Source organism: Embiotoca jacksoni, unplaced genomic scaffold, assembly GCF_022577435.1.
Source record: "Embiotoca jacksoni isolate LCO1_2020_lvr unplaced genomic scaffold, fEmbJac1.0.p SCAF_6, whole genome shotgun sequence".
NCBI lineage: Eukaryota > Metazoa > Chordata > Actinopteri > Embiotocidae > Embiotoca > Embiotoca jacksoni.
Window position 1 is genome coordinate 4196264 of NW_027185414.1, and position 19346 is coordinate 4215609.

Sequence of the window (19346 nt, forward strand, 5' to 3'; positions counted from 1 at the left end):
TTAATCTGGTTGCCACAGACACGACAACTAATGGATGCCAGGGCTGGTCTTTGAGTAAAGCGGTGACTGTTTGCGAACATGTTCGCTATATCAACCGAAAGGCTGATTCAGAGAAGTGATTAGAACTGGTGGTGATCTTAAAAGATGCTTTTTTTTTTCTGCATAAAAAAAACAAATTAAAAAGCGGAGTGGAGTGAGCTGCAGAGAAACTGTCTCCCAGTGAAACTGAAGCCTTTTCTTTCACAGATCAGTCTGTTGGAAAGTGGTGCTTTGATTAAGATGGCTGTTTTAGTTCAGCTCAATTCAAAAGCTGCTTTCAAACTATCAATTAAACAGATTCAGACAGATATCATATGACAAGAATTAGCTCGACGATGGCAGATTTATCTTATCTGCAGCAGACAATTAATACATTTGAGAGCGTACCGTGAATTGCTGTCTGTTTGTCGTTAGTCACTCGAGCCTTACAGACTTATCTGCAAGAGCAGCGCGGCTTTTCTCTTCCTCTTAGATGCGACGGCGTTTTCAATTTGGAATATTCATATAGTTGTGCTTGTATTTCCCCTCTCACCACTCTTCCCCTCTGTCTCAGTTTTCACTTCTCATTTTGCGACCCCCGTGTGCCTCGATATTCCCCGTCACCATGACAACCAGAAGCGGAAGAGGCTATCTCGTTTTCAGTCGTTGTGTCTCCTGGACGTCGGTAATCTAAAAAAAAAAAAAAAGAGAGAGAGATAGGAGAACTTTAAGAGTGTTTTGGTCGGACAAACAACATTTTCGCTACACCTTATCGAGCTCCCGACGCTGTTTGGTCTTATCTGCTGATGTTTTGTCTCTGGAGCCTCTGTGTGGAATGAGCAGAGAGGAGAAATATTTAGAAAGATCCCACGGTGATGAACCTGGCGTGTCGTATAAGATCCCACAGTTAAGAAAAAAACAAAAACAACAACAGCAACACACTCTCCAGTTAAGGTTTCCTGAGGCAAACATGTGCAGCGTGGAGAGATGAAAGCAGCCGGCTCTTTATCAGGAGAAACGAGTGGCGCTGTGTGCCGCCACCGCTGTCAATCCATCAAGATCTTTGTCGGCGTTTTCCTCTGACGGCGATGCTCAAACTGCAGCACCACAACTAATGGAAACAGGAAATCAAAGCATTAACAGAATTCAGTGATAGCGATTTAATTGCCTCTGCAACAAAAGGGTGGATTAATGAGAGGAATTATTTTTTTTTAATTGTGTTTAAGTGTCTGAAACAAAACAGACAGGAAAAAAAAGTTGTTTAATTGCTGCAGTCAGGACTGGAATACAGATCAGGAGAGAGGGAAGAGGAGGAAGTCAAAGAAAAACTGCACTAACAGAAGGCTGGATTAACAAGTGGGCAAAGTGGACAGCCACTCCGGGGTCCTTCGTCTTCAGGGGCCTCCAGAAACCCCCATTCACTGTGTGGCAACTGGTTCAGGGTCATTTTATCAACCAGACAGTATCAGTTATCATTTAAATGGTGATCAGCTGCAGTGAAGGAAATAATTATTTCATCCCTTGCCGATTTTGTAAATTTGCCCACTGACAAAGAAATGAACGGTCTATAATTGTAATGGAGGTTTATTTTAACAGTGAGACAGAATATATATTAAAAAAAAAAAAAAAAAAAAAAAAAAAAAAAAATCCAGAAAATCACATCATATAAAAGTTATGAATTGATTTGCATTTGATTGTGTGAAATAAGTATTTGATCCCCTAGAAAAACATGACTCAGTACTTGGTGGAGAAACCGTTGTTGTCAAGCACAGAGGTCAGATGTTTCTTGTAGTTGTTCACCAGGTTTGAACACATCTCAGGATGTGAGAAGGTTTCGAGGCTGTCGCTTGGCAACTCGAAGCTTCAGCTCCCTCCACAGATGTCCTATGGGATGAAGGTCCGGAGACCGGCTCGGCCACTCCATGACCTGAATGTGCTTCTTCTTGAGTCGCTCCTTTGTTGCCTTGGTCGCATGTTTTGGGTCATTGTCGAGCTGGAAGACCGTCCACGACCCGTCTTCAGTGTCCTGGCTGAGGGAAGGAGGTTGGCGTCCAAGATTTCACGGTACGTGGCCCCGTCCATCGTCCCCTCGATGCGGTGAAGTCGTCCTGTCCCCTTAGCAGAGAAACACCCCCAAAGCATAATGTGTCCACCTCCATGCTTGACGGTGGGGACGGTGTTCTCGGGGTTATCGTCAGCATTTCTCTTCCTCCAAACACGGCGAGTCCAGTTGATGCCAAAGAGTTTGATTTAGGTCTCATCTGACCACATCACCTTCTCCCAAAACTTCTCTGAATCATTCAGGTGTTCATTGGCCGACTTCAGACGGGCCTGTACATGTGTCTTCTTGAGCAGGGGGACCTTGCAGCGCTGCAGGATTTTAATCCATTATGGTGTTGTGTGTTACCGATGGTTGTCTTGGTGACTGGGGTCCCAGCTGTCTTCAGATCATTAACAAGTTCTTCCTGAGTAGTTCTGGGCTGATCCCTCGTCTTTCTCATGATCATCGATACCCCACGAGGCCAGATCTTTTTTACAGGTAACGAGTTGAGACAGGTGTCTTTTATACAGGTAACGAGTTGAGATTCGGAGTACTTCCCTCAAGCGAGAGGACTAATCTAACCGGTCTGTGGGAGACAGAATTCTTTCTGGTTGGTAGAGGATCAAATACTTATTTCACACAATCAAATGCAAATCAATTTATAACTTTAATATGATGTGATTTTCTGGATTTTTTTAAAAAGAAAAAAAAAAATGATATTCTGTCTCTCTCTTAAAATAAACCCACCATTATAATTATAGACCGTTCATTTCTTTGTCAGTGGGCAAACCTACTGTGCTGCAAACTGTCAGTGGGCAAGGGATGAAATAATGATTTCCTTCACTGTATATTAATGCCAACATGTTTTCATTCGTTGTGCCAGACGGCCGTTCCCGGGGCGTTATAAGCGTTTAACAAAGCTGTTGCTTTACATTTCGGGCATCAAAATTGACCCGCTTAAGGTTTTGGTTACTTTAAAAGAAGTCTTTGTTGACTTCTGCTTAAAATGTGTTTGAACACCAACTGAGGATTTGTTGGTGCACTCGTGCGTGGCACGTCCAGATGTTTAACACCGACATCTTTTTGAACGAGAGAAATGTGACGGTCTGAAAGCTGGAATCACTGCTGACCTGGAGATGTTGAACTCTTTCATGTAAACCTGTACTCTTGTCATTTAAATCACTTCAAAAGGAGTTTTTCTGTTCAGAAGAACAGACCCTAATGAATGTTAGGTTTTCTTCTGCTAAAACAAAAACACGTGCTTGTTGATTTATTTATGAGAACAAAGTACTAAATCCAGTATGCACGGCCCATTTAAAAGTAAGACAATGTGATTGTAATGAGCATTGAGGATGGTACCAAAATTGCACAAACAAGTTCAGAAATTGAACAGGTTTTACGACCCCATTCACATCCAGTCTTCACATCCAAGACTCAAGACGTCTCATCTCGTCTAGATCTTTGGCGTCCTACGTTTCACCACCAATACATTCCAGGTTCTCCTATTCAACGCTCACCCTCTTCAGATATGATGACGACATCGCGATCAGGTCTGATCACCAAACACTTTCACATTCCTCATGTTCTCTTCTGTTGTTCACTTGGCAATACAATTCCTGATTCATTCAGAACTTTATCCCCAAACACGAATCCAATATTAGTCAGTGAACTAGACTGTGATGTCACTGAATCACATTTGTGTGTACAGACTTCAGGTGAGAGCGCATATGGAGGTATTTTTGTGTCTTTATTATGCAAGCAAGGACGTTTCTCACACTGCAACCAAAAATCAAGTTTGTAAGTAAAAATAATTGAACTGAGAATAATATTATTTGCATTCCAAACAAATTGGCAATGAAAGTGTTTGATTTGCAACTACGAAGCAACATTTTCAATTGTGATCAAAATCAACAAAACTTCAAGAGCAAATTTGTTTTGCAATTCAATTTTATTCTCAGTACATAGATTTTTACTTACAAACTTAATTTTTCAGAGATATTTGCTCTCAAAACAGTTTTTAATTTTTGCTTCCACAATAAACACACAAAAATACCTTCATAAGCACAGAGAAACAGATGACTCAGCACTGTGCCGCAAAAACATCTGATTATCAGAACAATAAGACCGAGGTAAGAAACAAACCATCTGGAAAAACACACGGATGATGTTTTTCTTTTTTTTTTTTATTATGAGAGAAATATGCCTTTACACTGTCCATCACCCTGACGGTGAGAATAAAACATAAATAAACCAGTCTTACAAAATGCTGCAATAAATCATAAATCAAACAATTAATTTTTGATATTTGATTTGTTTTATACATAAATCATATTTACACATTTGCCCTTTTTTACATGGTTAAAAGTGAAACAACTGTGTACCACTTGTATAGTACAAACACTTCCTTCGTTTCAAAGCAGAGGTATAAAAGCTCTCCTCTCTCTCCTGAGAAGACGCTGGGTTCTACTCTAGTGCATTTTATCATTAAGATTTAAGGCTACGCAGGGTTCACCTGATGAACACACAGGTTTATCATCATCATCATCATCGTCGTCGTCATCGTCGGAGAGGGAGTTCATTTCCCCGACTCGCGCCTGCTGATTGTCCCTTACAGAGACAGCTCTGCGGTTCTGCCCGGCTGCTCCCTCCAACCACATCATGGCTGCTGCCAACCGGTCTCACTGAATAACCAATTGCAATCTCTGACAACTTATTTGTTTCTGCAGTCAATTACAAATGCCGTGGGGAAAATGTCACAGAGCGTGAGAGCCCACGCTCATCACATTATCTCTGTACGGCGATGACCTGCTGAGAAAAATATGTCAATTTCTCACAGCGGGGGAGAATATGGGGGAAAAGAAAACAACACTTTCATACTTTCTAGTTGTTGTTGTTGTTGTTGTTGTTGTGGTGGTGGTGTGAGGGAGGGAATATATTTAGTTATAGGTGCAGTGCTCCCTAGTGGTCAAAACACACCTTAAGCAACAGAGAGAGAGAGACAGAGACAGAGAGAGAGAGAGGGAAAACAAGCTCATTCCTCTGTTTCTTTGACAGGATTACACCAAAGCAATAAACAAAAGACATGAAGCAACTAATTGGCAGGCCCCGTAAGCCTCTTACAAGACACACTATAATAAACCAGCCTGGACATGAAGTCAAATCCTCAATGCAGACGGCGAGTTAACAAACAAGCACTTAAACACGAGACAAAAGAGGCAGCAAAGAAAAGCAGTTCAGTGACGCTGCTCTGTCATTAACCCGGAAAGAAGATCCTTTTTTTAAAAAAAAAAATTTTTCCTTCCTGTTTTTCCTTCCTACCTGTCCAGCAGGTAGTTCAGTGGCCCACAATATGGACTGGTCGCCTCGGAAACGGTTCACAAAAGCTACCCGCCCCCTTTACATATGTATTTGAACACGTCGTCTCTCTTTGGATCATTGTTGCCCTCGATTAAAAAAAAAAAAAAAAAAAAAAAAAAAAACTTCCACAGAAAATCTCCTTGATTGACATCTCACTCTCATTCAAAACAAATATATCGACATTTTAGGACCAAAGTGCTTAACAACACTGATGAGTGTTGATGAATGTGAACTAAAAGACCCAGGCGGCGCCCCGCTGAGCCGGTTTAGTCATTAAACGGGGACACATGTTTTTAGTTTTCTCATTTTCTCCATGCAGCTGCTTTGTCCCGAAATGAACAGCCTCCGTTTCCTAACGCCATCAGCTGTCTGCTATCAGAGCTGAAAGAGGGAGAAAGAAACGCTTAAAAACAGAAAGAAGCCATTAGTACGCTACCTGCGGAGCTACATGCAATTAAACAAAAATAAAAACAAGTGACGGAAAGCCCGGCTCGGCGGCGCTCAGATGAAACGCGAGGCCTGCCCGTGAAACGCCCGCTGACGGGCAGATACAGCGAGGATCGAGCTGATGTCCATCCACGGCTGTAAAACACACGGGAGGATGTGAGTTGAGTCATTACGCACACAAGAGATACCGGAGGTCCTCAGTCCTTTCACGACTGTGGAGTTTCACTGCAGAACGGAGAAACCCTGAATTCAAATAAATTAAAACGTCGTCAGGAAGGAAGACAGACGGCATCGAGTCGTCATCGAGGATCACTCATGTTCCGTTTTGCTCACAAACCGGAGGCTAAATTAGTGGACATTTTCTTTTGATCGTGGCTCTTTCCAGAAGCGCGTTAAAGTGAAATGGTGGAACCAACACTGGAACAGCACGGGGCTTTTTTTTATTTATTTTGTTTCAGAAATATTCCCAGGACACAGACATTTGTGGCTTCGGTCTTCAATTAACTGTCAATGAATGCGATTAGAAGTGAGGAGCCCGTTGACGTCTGGCTCATATCAGTCGACCGGAAAAAGGCCCTTCTTCTTCTTCTTCTTCTTCTTCTTCTTCTTCTTCTTCTTCTTCTTCTTCTTCTTCTTCTTCTTCTTCTTCTGTGGATGTGTTGGGAGGAAAGCGTCTGTAACAAGCGTGCGGACGGAGCGACGTACTTGGTCGAGCTCGAGAGGTGATCCGCTGTGAAATGCCTTCGCCGTGACTCAGCTGTCACAAATGTTGCTTTCTTCACAATGAAAGAAATTCAAATCGTTTCTTTGGGAAAAGAAAAGACACCCAAAAGTGGCCAGCTAATCCAAGGGACACTATTTCGATGTGCCGCACGTGGTGCGGACGGCCGCCTACACCATGACAGACCCTGTAATACTCTATTTTCCAAACACTGAGAGCAGCGGCGTTTGATTTCACAATACAAGAGAAGACATGTTTCCGCCTTTTCGGGGTTATGTTCACCGGCTCGACGTTATGGTCTGGAAAATGAACTAAAAGCCTTTTGGAGGTGCCAAACGGCCCGATGGTACGGTAGAGCAGGGCGAGACGTTCCTCTGGGTGATGGCTTTGTGATGACGAAGAGGAGGAGGAGGAGGAGGAGGAGGAGGAGAGCCACTTGTCTCTCAGCAGAAGAAGATCTCTCCGTCCAGAGGAGGCTCAGGGAGGTGCTGGGGGTCTGCGGGGAGGAGAGAGGAGAGGAGACCAGGTTCGTACCTGCAAATGTACTTTTCATTTGTTTCTCTGCTTTGCAGATGGAGTGTGTTCCTCATGCATGCTCTGCTGGGTTTGTGTTGTTGAGCTGCTGATGTGTGAATAAATACAGGCTGAGTCAGACATGTAAAACTAAATAAGTGTACATTATTACTTCATTTGATAAACTCAGGCTCTGGAGAGAGAGAGGTGGGGGGTGTGTGGGTGGGGTGGGGGGGTGGGCTCCCCCTCTGCTGAATAATGATTTACTCTGCAGACTAATTTAATATTGCAACAAACCTTAGTGCCAGACCCCGTATGACATACTAAGCAGGTCCGAGTGTGTAGTTTGCAGTGTGTGCACACTGTTCTCCCACAATGCAATGCACGATGAGCTCCAGACACCCCTCAGGGAACAAACTACACCCGTGGCAAAGTGAACAGACTGTGATGAGAGCCGTTTACAGCTGCGTCTCCGCCGATGCGACCGACTCTGCTCTTGGCATCAGGCGCTTTTCCAGGTTTGGTTTTGCACTGCAGACAGTTACGCCCTCAAGGTGCCGGTGTTACCATAGTGACACCACATGAAACCAACCATGACGTCATTTTTAAAATCACCTCAACAAAATCACCTTTCTTGTCCACGATAGAACATTTCGCACACAGTTAATGCTGATCAAGTTCAGTGAGCTTCACGTCTCTCGTTGGGTTTGCTCTGAACACCAACCATTTCCTTGTTTTCGGGTGGGTGGGGCTCGCGGGAACATATCGATGGGGGACCAGAGACAAGACGTCCGGTGTGCAGTACACAGACGGTGGAAAACTGAAATAAAGTGGAGCCGAGCCGGTACCGCCGGTGGAGGAGGGGCTCAACTGATCAGAGGAACATGGAGTTCAGTGTCATTCAGCAAAACGTGTCCACATCTTTCACACACTAAAGTTAGTCTCGTTACTACTCCTGTCACAATTCATTATATAATCAGCTGACTTTTCATTTTGCATGATGTTTGAAATTGTTCTCATTCATCTGCGTAGAAACTGCTGCTTGAAACTAACAGAAATGTCAGATTTCAATCACTGTTTGTCATTTTCCACCGTCTGTGGTTTGTCTCGCGCTCTTTTAATAAGAAGGTTCTCTCAGTGTGCCCCTTTATTCTGCATTAGAGACGAATGAGCGCCACCAAGTGTTTATCTTGTGGTGCTTAACTTCGACCTCCTCATTACCAGGAGCTTTAAATAACATTACAGTGGGCACGTTTTGGTTTGAAGTGAAATGAAAACGGAGAGTCTGAGAACTTGGTAGGAAAGTTTGCAGCAAAAAGGTGCCGGTCAAAGTTAAACAAACTGAAAAAGACATTGAAAAAAAAATAATCAATCAACTAATGACTATTAACCATCAATTGAAACGTCAAGATCATGGCAGCCCTACCAGTTAAATGTATCTATGTCTCATCGTTATCGTTCCTCCTGTTCATGCTGGACGTCAAGAGATCCGATGCTCTTAAAAACCTACAGTCCTCGTTTTAAGCCAAAATGTATTCCAACATTTGCCAGAAGCTGGTCTGCGTCTTGAGCGGCTCTCGTTCTTGGAATCCTAAAATAACAGCCTTTTTAGTATAAAACTCACTCTGTTACCCGAGACAGTGTCTTCACACTGAGCTGCTGTGAGATGGAAACAAAAAGAGGGAATATTCGATTAAAAATGGTCAAACTTGGAAAGATTCCCCTTCTAATTCGTGTAACTGAGACTCGCTGAAGCTCCATGTTATCGGCTTTGGAGGATGTTTTCACACTGAACACTGGATTTGATCCCCCTTGACTCCCTCTGAAAGCACATGAGGAACCAACGTGACAACGCTGTGAACCTAACCTACCTTAAAGATTTAATACAACGGGTTCTTGAAAATGAAATACTGACTTTGACTGAAATAAAATATAAGTTGAAAGGTTTACAGAGTTCTCATAGCATAGACACAGATCTTTTGCCACTCATCAAACAGCGCTGGTTATGGGGCTGGGAGGTAGATGATCTACCCAGCATGCACTGCAGCGGGGAACACAACGGTAAACCTTGAAACTTTGCACTCAAACTGGAAACAGCTGCACACCTGACCTATTTATTCTTCTCCTTCCATTATCCGTCCGAGCACATTTTCTTTTCAACGATAGCAAACGTCGTGAGTCTGATCTGAAGTGTCTGTGATCTGAAAAGCACTCGACTCCAACCCAATGACTCACTGTAAGACCTGAATAATTCAGATGAACGTTCGCCGTTCTCTACCTGCTGTCTGTGCGCTTCCCCCTTTGCCCTTCTTCTTCTTCTTCTCCTTCCCTTCTTTGTTCTTGTTCTTGGCCAGCTGCAGAAGGCTCTTTGAGATCTGGTTGTTGGCTTCGCTGCCCTTCAGGTTAGCGGAGGAGGACGAGCTGAAGGGATTGAGGCTTTTCCCTTTGGGCTTGGGCCGCTGGGGCTGCAGCCTGGGCAGGGAGGAAGAGGAGGAGGAGGAGGAGAGCTCCAGAGGGTCCAGCTCCAGAGAGTGGGAGCTGCTGGGTAACTGGGACTCATCAGACGTGGTAGAGGGAGTCCTCTGGAAGTAAAAGGCAGCAGGTTAGACAGATGCGAGTGAATATGTATGAAAGGTGCATATTGGAGCATTTTAATGTCAATAAACGATGAGCAGGACTGTTTTCAGAAGAGTTCAATGGTGGAAAATGAGCAAATGTTTGTCTGCATTTTCACATTTTAGCATAAAAGCCTGGAAAAATAACTGTTTGAATTGTGATGCAGCTCCATTTACTAATTAGTATGTAGCCAGGAGCTTTTTAAAATTCACTTTAAAGAGGACCCGGGTTCAAGGCTGCGCTGAAAGCATCCATAAACATCAACGCTGCTCAAGTGTCATTGAGCAAAACACTGAATCCCTCCCAGCTCTCTGAGTGTTCCCCCCGCCAGCCGAGGGGGCGACAGAAGAGGCTGTTTTCCTGCATGGATCAGCAGATCAGGTCATCATTGTTATTAGGATTTTTTTGTTTTTGTTTTTAAAGGATCCCCGCTCACCTCAGCCACCCTCAGCTCCTCCATCCTGTCCAGCTGCCGCTGCACCGCCTCCCTGTCGCGCTCCAGCTTCCTCTGGGCGTCCCTCAGCCTCTCCAGGTCCTTCTGGTACTCCTCCTTCCTGTTCTGCAGCTCCTGCTTCTCCACCTCCAGCTCCTTGTGCTGCTTCAGCATCTCCTCCTCCTGCAGTGGTTGGGAGGCGCATTGATTGATTTATTGAAACGATACAAGTTGGAGGTGTGAGAATGTTTTCAGGTCTTCAGACCAGCAGAAAGCTCTGACCTGAATGAATGAAAGCTAACGGATGACCGATTGATTGTTGTGACTCATTCAAGGCCACATTAGATCACGTGTGTCCACCTCCGTCCACCTCACAAACGAAAGCACCGAATCAACTTTTCAAATTGCATCCTCCCAAACTTGAACTTGTCAGGGGAAGAAAAACTGGTCAAAGAAAGCCAGAAGTCTGGATTGTACAGCTTTTCTGTAAATAATATAGTTTCTACTAAAGTAAACATTTATATTTCTGCTACTTTATACTCCACTACATTTAGAGGTCAATATTGTACTTTTCTCTCAGATTAATTATCAGTCAATATTTGAAATGTTATTGAATAAGAATTACTTTTAAAAACTACCATTGTGTTTATTGAACGTGATTATTGGAAGAAAAAAAAATGTAAATCAAAAAGTGAGTTAGCTGGATTTGAGTGCTAGATTAAAGCTAATCATGACGCTAAATCTTCTTACCGTGACTACAATGCAGCTGCCTCAGTTATAATTTGACAATGGAACCGTCAAACTAAAGACAACTGCAGAATTTTAAAGGTTTTTGGAAATCAGCCTGACGTCACGACGAAGCACCGCAGGAAACCCCGAATCTCTCACACAATAACTCCACTGTCATTCATGAGGTAGAACACTGCACAGGGTTTGGGGAATAGTATGTGAAGTGTTACAGCAAATACTGCAATATAAAATCCCTTTGAGCTGCGAGGTACTTTATCTTTGTGATTTCCCAGAAGAAAGAGTAACAGGAAGTGACATATATTTGGTGAAAATAGTTTTAGTAGCAGGTAAAAAAAAGCGAAAATAAGGACTAACAGAGGATCAATGGGTGACAGTAGTAGAGGGAAAACAATTAAAAACTGACTGGTGCTTAAAGTACAAAAGGAAAAACTGGATGAAAAGTGGAGAAAATGGACATTATACATTGACGACGTCAGAATTGAACGGTGACAAATCTACAGGGCCGTAAGAATGAAGAAACACACTGCATTTCCAAAGCGTTGCTTCTTTTATGTTCCTGACACTGTCGCAGATCTAGAATAAATGAAAGTTTTAAAAAAAGCACTGCACAAGGTGAATTACTGCAGTACGAAACCATCCCACCACTGAAAGAACAGGTGACATAAAGAACTGCAGCTGCCTTGAAACGTGTAAACAACCAGCAGAACTAGAAGATGACGCGTAGTTACCTGTAGGTGCACCAGCGCCTCCCTTTCGCTGAGCCGCTGCTCCCTGAGCTCCCACTGCTTCTCCCTCCTCCTCTTCTCCTCGGCATGAGCTGCCTGTTGTCTCTGCAGGGAGGCCAGCTCCTGCCGCTGCTTCTCCAGGCTGCGCTGCTTCTCCTGCTCGATCAGCGAGCTGGGCCGCGACGACGGCCGCGACAGAGACGCGCAGGAGGAGGAGCGCTCGCTCAGGGCCTGACGCTGGTCCTCGATGAAACTGTCCTGCTGGACCACCACCGCCTGGGACAGAGAGAAACGCCGAGGTGAGGTCAGACACTCCCCTCCTGGAATACTGTGGCGTTTGACTACGTTCCCCAGAAATGATTATCATTATCTCCGTCTGTATCACGCTGCATCAAAATGATCTCGGTTCAGATGTTTTCCCTCTCGTTTCACACGCACGAACAAAAAGATGTTCACATTGACAGCAGAAAGCATCACGTAGCTTTTTACAGCACGTTACAGTGACGTGTCCTTTCTGAATCCGGAGCACGTGGCTGCAGCGCACGGCGGCCGTCGTACCTGCAGAGTGCTGAGCAGGAGGTGCAGGTTCGAGACACTGTGCAGGACCTGCTGTTGGAAAAGAGAGAGACCGCTGAGTATCGTATCGCCACAAAACATCCTGCTCTGTCTTTGTTATCTTTGTTTCGAACACTGACAAAGAGAGAAGGCCGCTGACCTTTTGTGTCTGTTAGGATGGTTATTAGGACACAAAAATCATCCAAATAATGTTAATGGGAACTGCACAAAATAACATCTACAAAGCAGCACATCTGGAGAGGGTTGCACACAAATACAGAAAAGAAACTTGTCTGTACAACAAATATAGATCGTACAGTAGCAGAACTTCACAAGTCGAATTAAGGAAACAGTATGAGCAAACTTTTTGAGACCTACAAGACCTTCTTCTCATATCTACGTCTCAACGGTTGAAACGTCCTAACCATAAATAACAGGCTTCCAGAGAAGCGAATACGTAACTTGGATTGATTATCATTGTCCCCAGAGGATCATTTATTTTAACTTTTCATGTAGCATCATCATGTGGTCAACATTTTAATTTAATAGTTAGCATGCTAAACTTAGGTGGTCAAAGTGGTAAACATTGTTTGTTAAACATCAAAGTCAGCGTCACTGAGAGCATGTTGGTCTACTAAAGTTAGCATTTAGTTAAAACCACTGCTTTGTGTGAATACAGCTTCACAGCTGCTTGCATGGATGTAGTCTTGTATTAACAATCCACAAGATTTTCTTTAGACTATTTCTGTGGCATTAATGTGATTATTGAACTTTATTTTCATTCTACTATTGTACTTCAACTGCCTGGGATTCTAATTCGTTTTTTAACTTCATCTCACAGCTGGTTCTTGCTTTTATTATATGAATTCTTGCTTTAATAGCTTTGTTTGCCTCGCGTGTTTTTTTTTTTTTTTTTTGTGGCAGTTTAATCCAATTCTAGTTTTCCTCACTTGGTGAAGTGTTTTAAATAACGCTACTAACGCGTCATGCTTCGAATGCATCATCCATTGTATTTATGCTGGTCCAGCTAATGAGCTGCTGAATGCTGAGATGATGATGCCACAGAGTTTAGACAGTTTCCATGTAAACAGCAGCTGTAAGTGCATTAGAGGCAGGAAGTCAGCGTTACCTCACTGTTCCTCTTCAGCAGCAGCAGCAGGTTGGTGTTTCCTCCCTGTACACACACATGAACACACACTGAGAACAGCGATACACCCACATGCACACATCTGCCAGTGTGTCTATGTGTACGTTGGTCTGTATACTGTGTATGTTGCCGCATAAATGTAATTAAATGTAATATTGGTGTGCTGCAAAATCTAATTGTATCTGGCTTTGATGTTAAATGACTGATGGAATAATACAGCCGTCTTGCAGCTTTGTTTTTTTTAACTGAGACGGTTAATCATCTCTAAAAACGTGTTTTGTGTTTACAAAGAAAGCCACAAATGAATGTGAATACAATAAAAAAAACTGAATGCTTGATTGGACTCCGAATTGTATTTTTAATGATCACTCTGACTTCTGCTCCCGCTCAAGTCACTTTGAACTTTGGCTCCGTGCCCAGTATGAAATGTTAAGAAAATCAAATGCTTCCTTTTTGTTTTGTTGAGAGCGGGATTTACAGGAACAACTAGTTGGTTCAGAGAAAAGAAAATGCTTTTGTTAAGCAGCATGTTACAGTAACTTGGCTCCACTAAAACGTTCAAGAAACAATTAGGTGCAGTTCAGCTGCTGGATACATGCAGGGTAACTGACTGCAAAGGCTACTGCTATGATAGCAGTACCTAAAGGCGGTCCATTCATTTCATAATGGTTCAATCCACCATTGAATTTTTGCACAACTGATGGTCGCCATTAGCAACGGGACCTGTCAGGAAGAGTCAAGAGGCTAATTCACCAGAGGGAGTGCAGCAGCTAAATTCATCTTAATGGTGTCTGTAATGTTGGAGGACAAAAACACCCCCACACATGCCACGAGGCTCTCTGAGGCGTGGGGGCGGAGACGCTTCTGAGTCGAGAATAATTGGCCGCCGAGATGCCGACCTTCTTTAAAACACTGTCGGACTCCGTCCTGCGTAGATCTCCTGTCACATCCTCGCTCTCGTCTCTGTCTCCGCCTGACATGAAGGGAAGCCGCGGGAGAAACAGACGAAACCAGTCAGCAGAGAATACACGTTCAAGAACAGGTGTTACAATGTGAAAACGGGGAACAATAAACATTATCTTACATGCTGAAAGCACTCCTTCAAGATAAAATGTGTCAAGAGAAAGGCAATCACATTTGAGAGATGACATAATAACAGTTATAAACCTCAAAATAGGTTCTAGAAAATCAAGCTAAAACAACTATATAAATAAAAATGTGATGTTTAAGTTATTTTTAGTTGAGTGAATGTACGCACAGTGATCAATAAAGATGTCTATCAACTCCAACCTCCAGCTGGTCATTGTCAGGGCAACATCCAACCACTTTGACAAAAATCAATCCTGTTTTTGTTTTTGTTTTTTTACCCAAAACAAGCGCAGCTCAAGATGAAGGTAGAAGAAGGTAACTCTTTAATACAATTCATGCTTTCGTTACTGAGTGGTCTTCAGTGGTGGCAAGTATTTCTTTAGATGCTGAAAAGAGCATCTCATTGTTCAAATGACGACTAATGGAAAAATACAGTTTGTGAGCATTAACCAATTGATGACATCATCAACTGTCTGTGAAGGTTACAACCAGCTGACTCGTTGCCACGTCAGTAAAACGAGATGAGGTTCTCCGATGCCAGCTGACGAATGGGAACATATTTTAGTTACTGCGGCACACGATGAAGAACTGCTGACCTACTTTTTTTTGTATTCTGCTTGTGCTCATGTTAAAATCTGATACCTCATCTGGAAATTATACAGAACCTCTTTTTTGTATTATTTTAGTTATACTGCTTTTATTTGCATTTTGTTTTCCTTTGCATTTTCTTTAATCCCCACTCACACAAATCCCCTCACTGCCTTTAAACCTTTCTCTGGTCTAAAACACAAATGCAATTTAATTGATCCTCGTAACGCTCACAAATCAACACAATTCATCTAACTGCTCTAATGCCGTGACTTTCTCTAGTGTTCATATTTACTATCATGCTTGCTTTTTGCATAAAATAATGGCTAAAATGTTGTTAAAAAAAAGTTCTGCATCAGGTACTGCTTGCCATGTAGAGATCTGGATGTCTTGTGGCTCGATATCTGCTGCACCATCAGCCTGTAAACCACCAGTTCAGAGGTATCGCCCCAGGCCACGTTTCCCTCAGGAGGCTCCGGCTGTGCCGTCCAAGCCTCCAGTCTAAAATGTTTTATCTAACTCCAGTGAACGGGGGATTATGGGAAGTTCTAGGTGTGGCGCCTGCTGTTATGTGATCACCAAAAAAAAAAAAAAAATCTGTTTTAGGATAAAAAATAAAATAATATATTTTACTTTTAAAACTGTGCTGGGCTTTCAGCAGCGTCAGCACACATTTGCACTGACTTATCGTGGCGAGCAGGTGAGGGTTCAGTGCATTTCAATGTCTCTCTGGGGGGAAAAAAAAAAGTGACATCAATAAAGATCCACAGCAGCAGACTTACTCTTACTGCTGTGCATCTGGTGACTGTCGAAGCCTCCGAAGGTCTCGGCCCGGCGAGGCAAACACACTGGCCCGACGCCTCCTCCCTCCTGGACGCTGGCCACCGCCCCCCCCAGGCTGCCATTCACCAGAGCCTGTAACGTCTCCACTGTCACACAGACACACAGACACACACACACACACACACACACACACACACACACACACACACAGACAGAGGCAAACATCAATGTGCAGGTCAGTAAGTGAATTATCCCAGCTAAGTGTGTTACAGTTCAGCTCTGCAGCCATGAATCCTAGCAGGCACGTTTGCTTTTAACCTGCGACAGGCTCCGGTTGCTAAGCAACTATTGACAACCTGTTTGAACCACAGAGCCCCTTTAGGAAAAGTTTAAGTTTGTTTGCAAACTGAAATTTATATAAACCCTGGATAGACATACGTATTGCTCTCAGCAGTGTATAGATGCAGCACTGTGACCTTTCAGGGGGGAAAAAATCTGAAGAATCAAAGGTGTTTTGGATGCAAAACACAATGACCTCAAGAGGAGAAATTACATTACTGCTGACAATTCTCATATCAAATAAGGATAATTACAGCTCCAGGCTTTAGGAGGAGGAGGAGATATTCGGAGGATATATTCTGTGGTCATGCAGCCAAGCCTTTGCTGCTAGTTTTAAAAGTGAAAATCATTACAGAAGTTCCCACTTCACACATCCATCCTGCATTTGATCGGCACATAGTTGCCATACCTGTAAACGACAAAACAAATCCCTGGTATTTTTAACTCCATCTTTTTGTTGGAACATTGTTTGCCTGCAGCAGTACTTAGAAATCAGGAGGCGCTAGCTGCATCTGTGCGTAGTTTCTGAGACTTCCTTACGTAGCTCACAGCTCTGACCTTCACAAGGAAAAACCAGTTAGCTGTTTGTTGTGAGTGGGTATAATTTAAAATGCAACGCCGTCTGAATACTTTCCGTCACACACAACCTTGAAATGCTCGTTACGCGGATAAATATGTGGCGGTTTTATTTCTCGGTCTTCCAGAACATTTCCAGACCCGCTTGTTTAAACGTGAAGTCATCTTAATGGGTAGAGAACGTGCTGTGCTCTGACATCTTCCTCCACATTTCATTCTCTTTGTCACAATATACAGTATCTCTCTCAGTTCACGTCTCCGCTCATGCTGCTTTCTTCTCATACGCATTTGATGAACGGGGCTGCAGGAGCAACAAACGGAGCTGCAATAACATCTCAAAACACACCCTGACTCCTTTAATGTGTTCTATACACTTAAAAAAATAAATAAAAAAAAATAAATATATATATATATATATATATATATATATATATATATATATATATATATATAAATATATACATATATAAAAATCATCCCAAAACATAAACACTGTCTCTCTCTTCAAACCTCTGCTCTCTGAAGCTCTGCTACGAAGCCAATTACTTTTGGGTATGCTCTCATCTGATCAATTTTAATGAATAAACAGGTTTTCTTAACATACAAACCACCTGTTGCATTTGAAATTGATGTCTCAAAATTTGCATTAACCAATTAACATGCAGACTCTAAAACACACGCCGGTAAAACAGCAGTTCCTTTACAAACGACAGGCTTTTTCCACAGCAGACATTTTCACTTGTTACACAATATAAATCACGAGTGTAATTTATAATCTGCATCCTCTGAACAGTGTGGACCTTCCAGTAGCCTTGTTTCCTGCTATCAGGCACGACGGCTCTCTGGGACTCTTAATATGGAACGGAGCATCATTAATGTTGTTTGCAACGAGTGTTTTGTTCTACTGTGACTTGTCAAAATGTCTAATGTGGAAAAAAAAATATTATGTAAAAATCTGCACTTTTGATGGTGGTGGTTTGATTTAATACACATTTGATAGATAATGTAAGTGATCCTCCATGACAAAAAAATACCATATGGACCAGTCAGAGAAAGTAAAGTGCTACCAGTGGTAAGCAGAGATGAATATACATGAAAAAATAACAGACTGGTTTGTTGCACTGTTACTGTTATCTGTAAATGTTGATGTAAACAAATATTATACTATTCCTCGCTATTCTCCCCGTTCTCTTTCAGTTGTCTGTATATCTTTGTGAGTTCTTTGCAAACAGAAAGTACTAGTAGCTGATTTGGCGTACGTTCAATGGTGACAGTTTGACAAAATGTAAACAGCAATGATGTAGATTCTGTTTACAGCAGGGTTGAGAGGCGTTCAGGGTCAGAAGTGAACGAGCTAAACTGACATATTGTTATGTAGTTGAATGCTTCCTTGCAAGAATGAAAGCATGACGACATGCCATGCACCAGCAATGTATCCACAACCACAGGAGGAACGTCATGCAGTGCATGGTGGGAACAGGATATGTGACAAGAATGACGTTTGTTAATTAATGAAAACCTCACACATTCATGTTAAATATATCTTAATTAACCATAAAATATGTGGATGAAAACAGAGAAGGCGCCTCCCTCTTACTGTATTCATCCCAGCCCATTCTTCTTTAGTGCTAAGAATACTCAATGAAAGATGCATGTAGAGCACACAGACTATAAACCCTCTGTTTCCCTGTCTTACCTTCCTGCAGGGCATCTTTCATAATGGACGCCCCCCTGGGCGGCTCCAGGCTGCAGGCTGACCTGAAGAAAGGTTCAACCTGCCGGCTGGCCTCCTCGCTGGGGTTCACGCCCTCCCACATCCCCCTGAAGAGCTGCACCTTCTCCTCCAGCAGGGATAGGATCTCTGTATCCTTCTGCCTCAACAGATCTGACCGGCAGAAACAAACACACAGTGAGGAAAACATTTTGTGCTCTCTCTCTCTCACACAAAACACAATAAACGTGTCTTTTCACCTCTCATCTCTTTGGCTTTGGTCTCCAATTGTCTCTTGTCATCTTCTGTCTCGCTGGGGATCCCTTCATCCTCGTCCTTCTCTCTGTCCAATCAAAGGAAGAACAAACAGACATGATGCACTACAGCCACTAAATTATATACACAAATAAAGATGTGCAAACAAAATAATTATTATTGGAATTATAATTATAATAATTATTAATAATAAAAAGTTATGTTTAAATCTACAAAGCTTAACTTATTAATCAATTAGTCTTGGGATTTTTATAATTCATCGTTTATGAAGCTGGTTTCACCTTTTCAAAATGGGAATCTTTACTGTTTTACTATGGTTTTTATGTTTGTAGATCAAATATCTGGGGTTTAATATAGTACGAGATCAATTTGAAAATTTCAGCTTTGAATCTGGAAAATATTGAGTAATTTCCACTACCTTTTGACAACATCTAGACTTCTAAACTCCTTAAAAAAGAAGGGATCAATGAAAATAAATCTTAAACTAATCGGTATGGGCACCATCGATACCAGAGGACAGCAGACAACTGTGAGAGTGCCAAAGGTTTGACTTATATGATGTTTTTGGGAGAGAAGAGAGCCACAGCAATAACTTTTATTTTTATCTCACCTTCCTGCCAATAGCTTGATCTCAATTTTGTATTTTGACAGAAGTCAGACC

At 42.5% G+C, this 19346-nt stretch overlaps 1 protein-coding gene across 1 annotated transcript in view; it reads right to left on the reverse strand.

Moving 5' to 3' along the window:
• Window positions 1–4226: 4226 nt before the first annotated feature.
• LOC138212826 (A-kinase anchor protein 13) overlaps window positions 4227–19346 on the reverse strand; it is a 103357-nt gene continuing 88237 nt past the window's right edge. Inside the window, exons 30-39 of the mRNA XM_069173423.1 lie at window positions 18670–18752; window positions 18395–18583; window positions 15783–15929; window positions 14223–14296; window positions 13306–13350; window positions 12180–12230; window positions 11625–11897; window positions 10150–10329; window positions 9376–9679; window positions 4227–7080 (exon numbers count right to left, since the gene is read on the reverse strand). Of these exons, the coding sequence (XP_069029524.1) occupies window positions 7028–7080; window positions 9376–9679; window positions 10150–10329; window positions 11625–11897; window positions 12180–12230; window positions 13306–13350; window positions 14223–14296; window positions 15783–15929; window positions 18395–18583; window positions 18670–18752 (1399 nt within the window). The 3' untranslated portion in view covers window positions 4227–7027. The remainder of the gene's footprint in view (window positions 7081–9375; window positions 9680–10149; window positions 10330–11624; window positions 11898–12179; window positions 12231–13305; window positions 13351–14222; window positions 14297–15782; window positions 15930–18394; window positions 18584–18669; window positions 18753–19346) is intronic.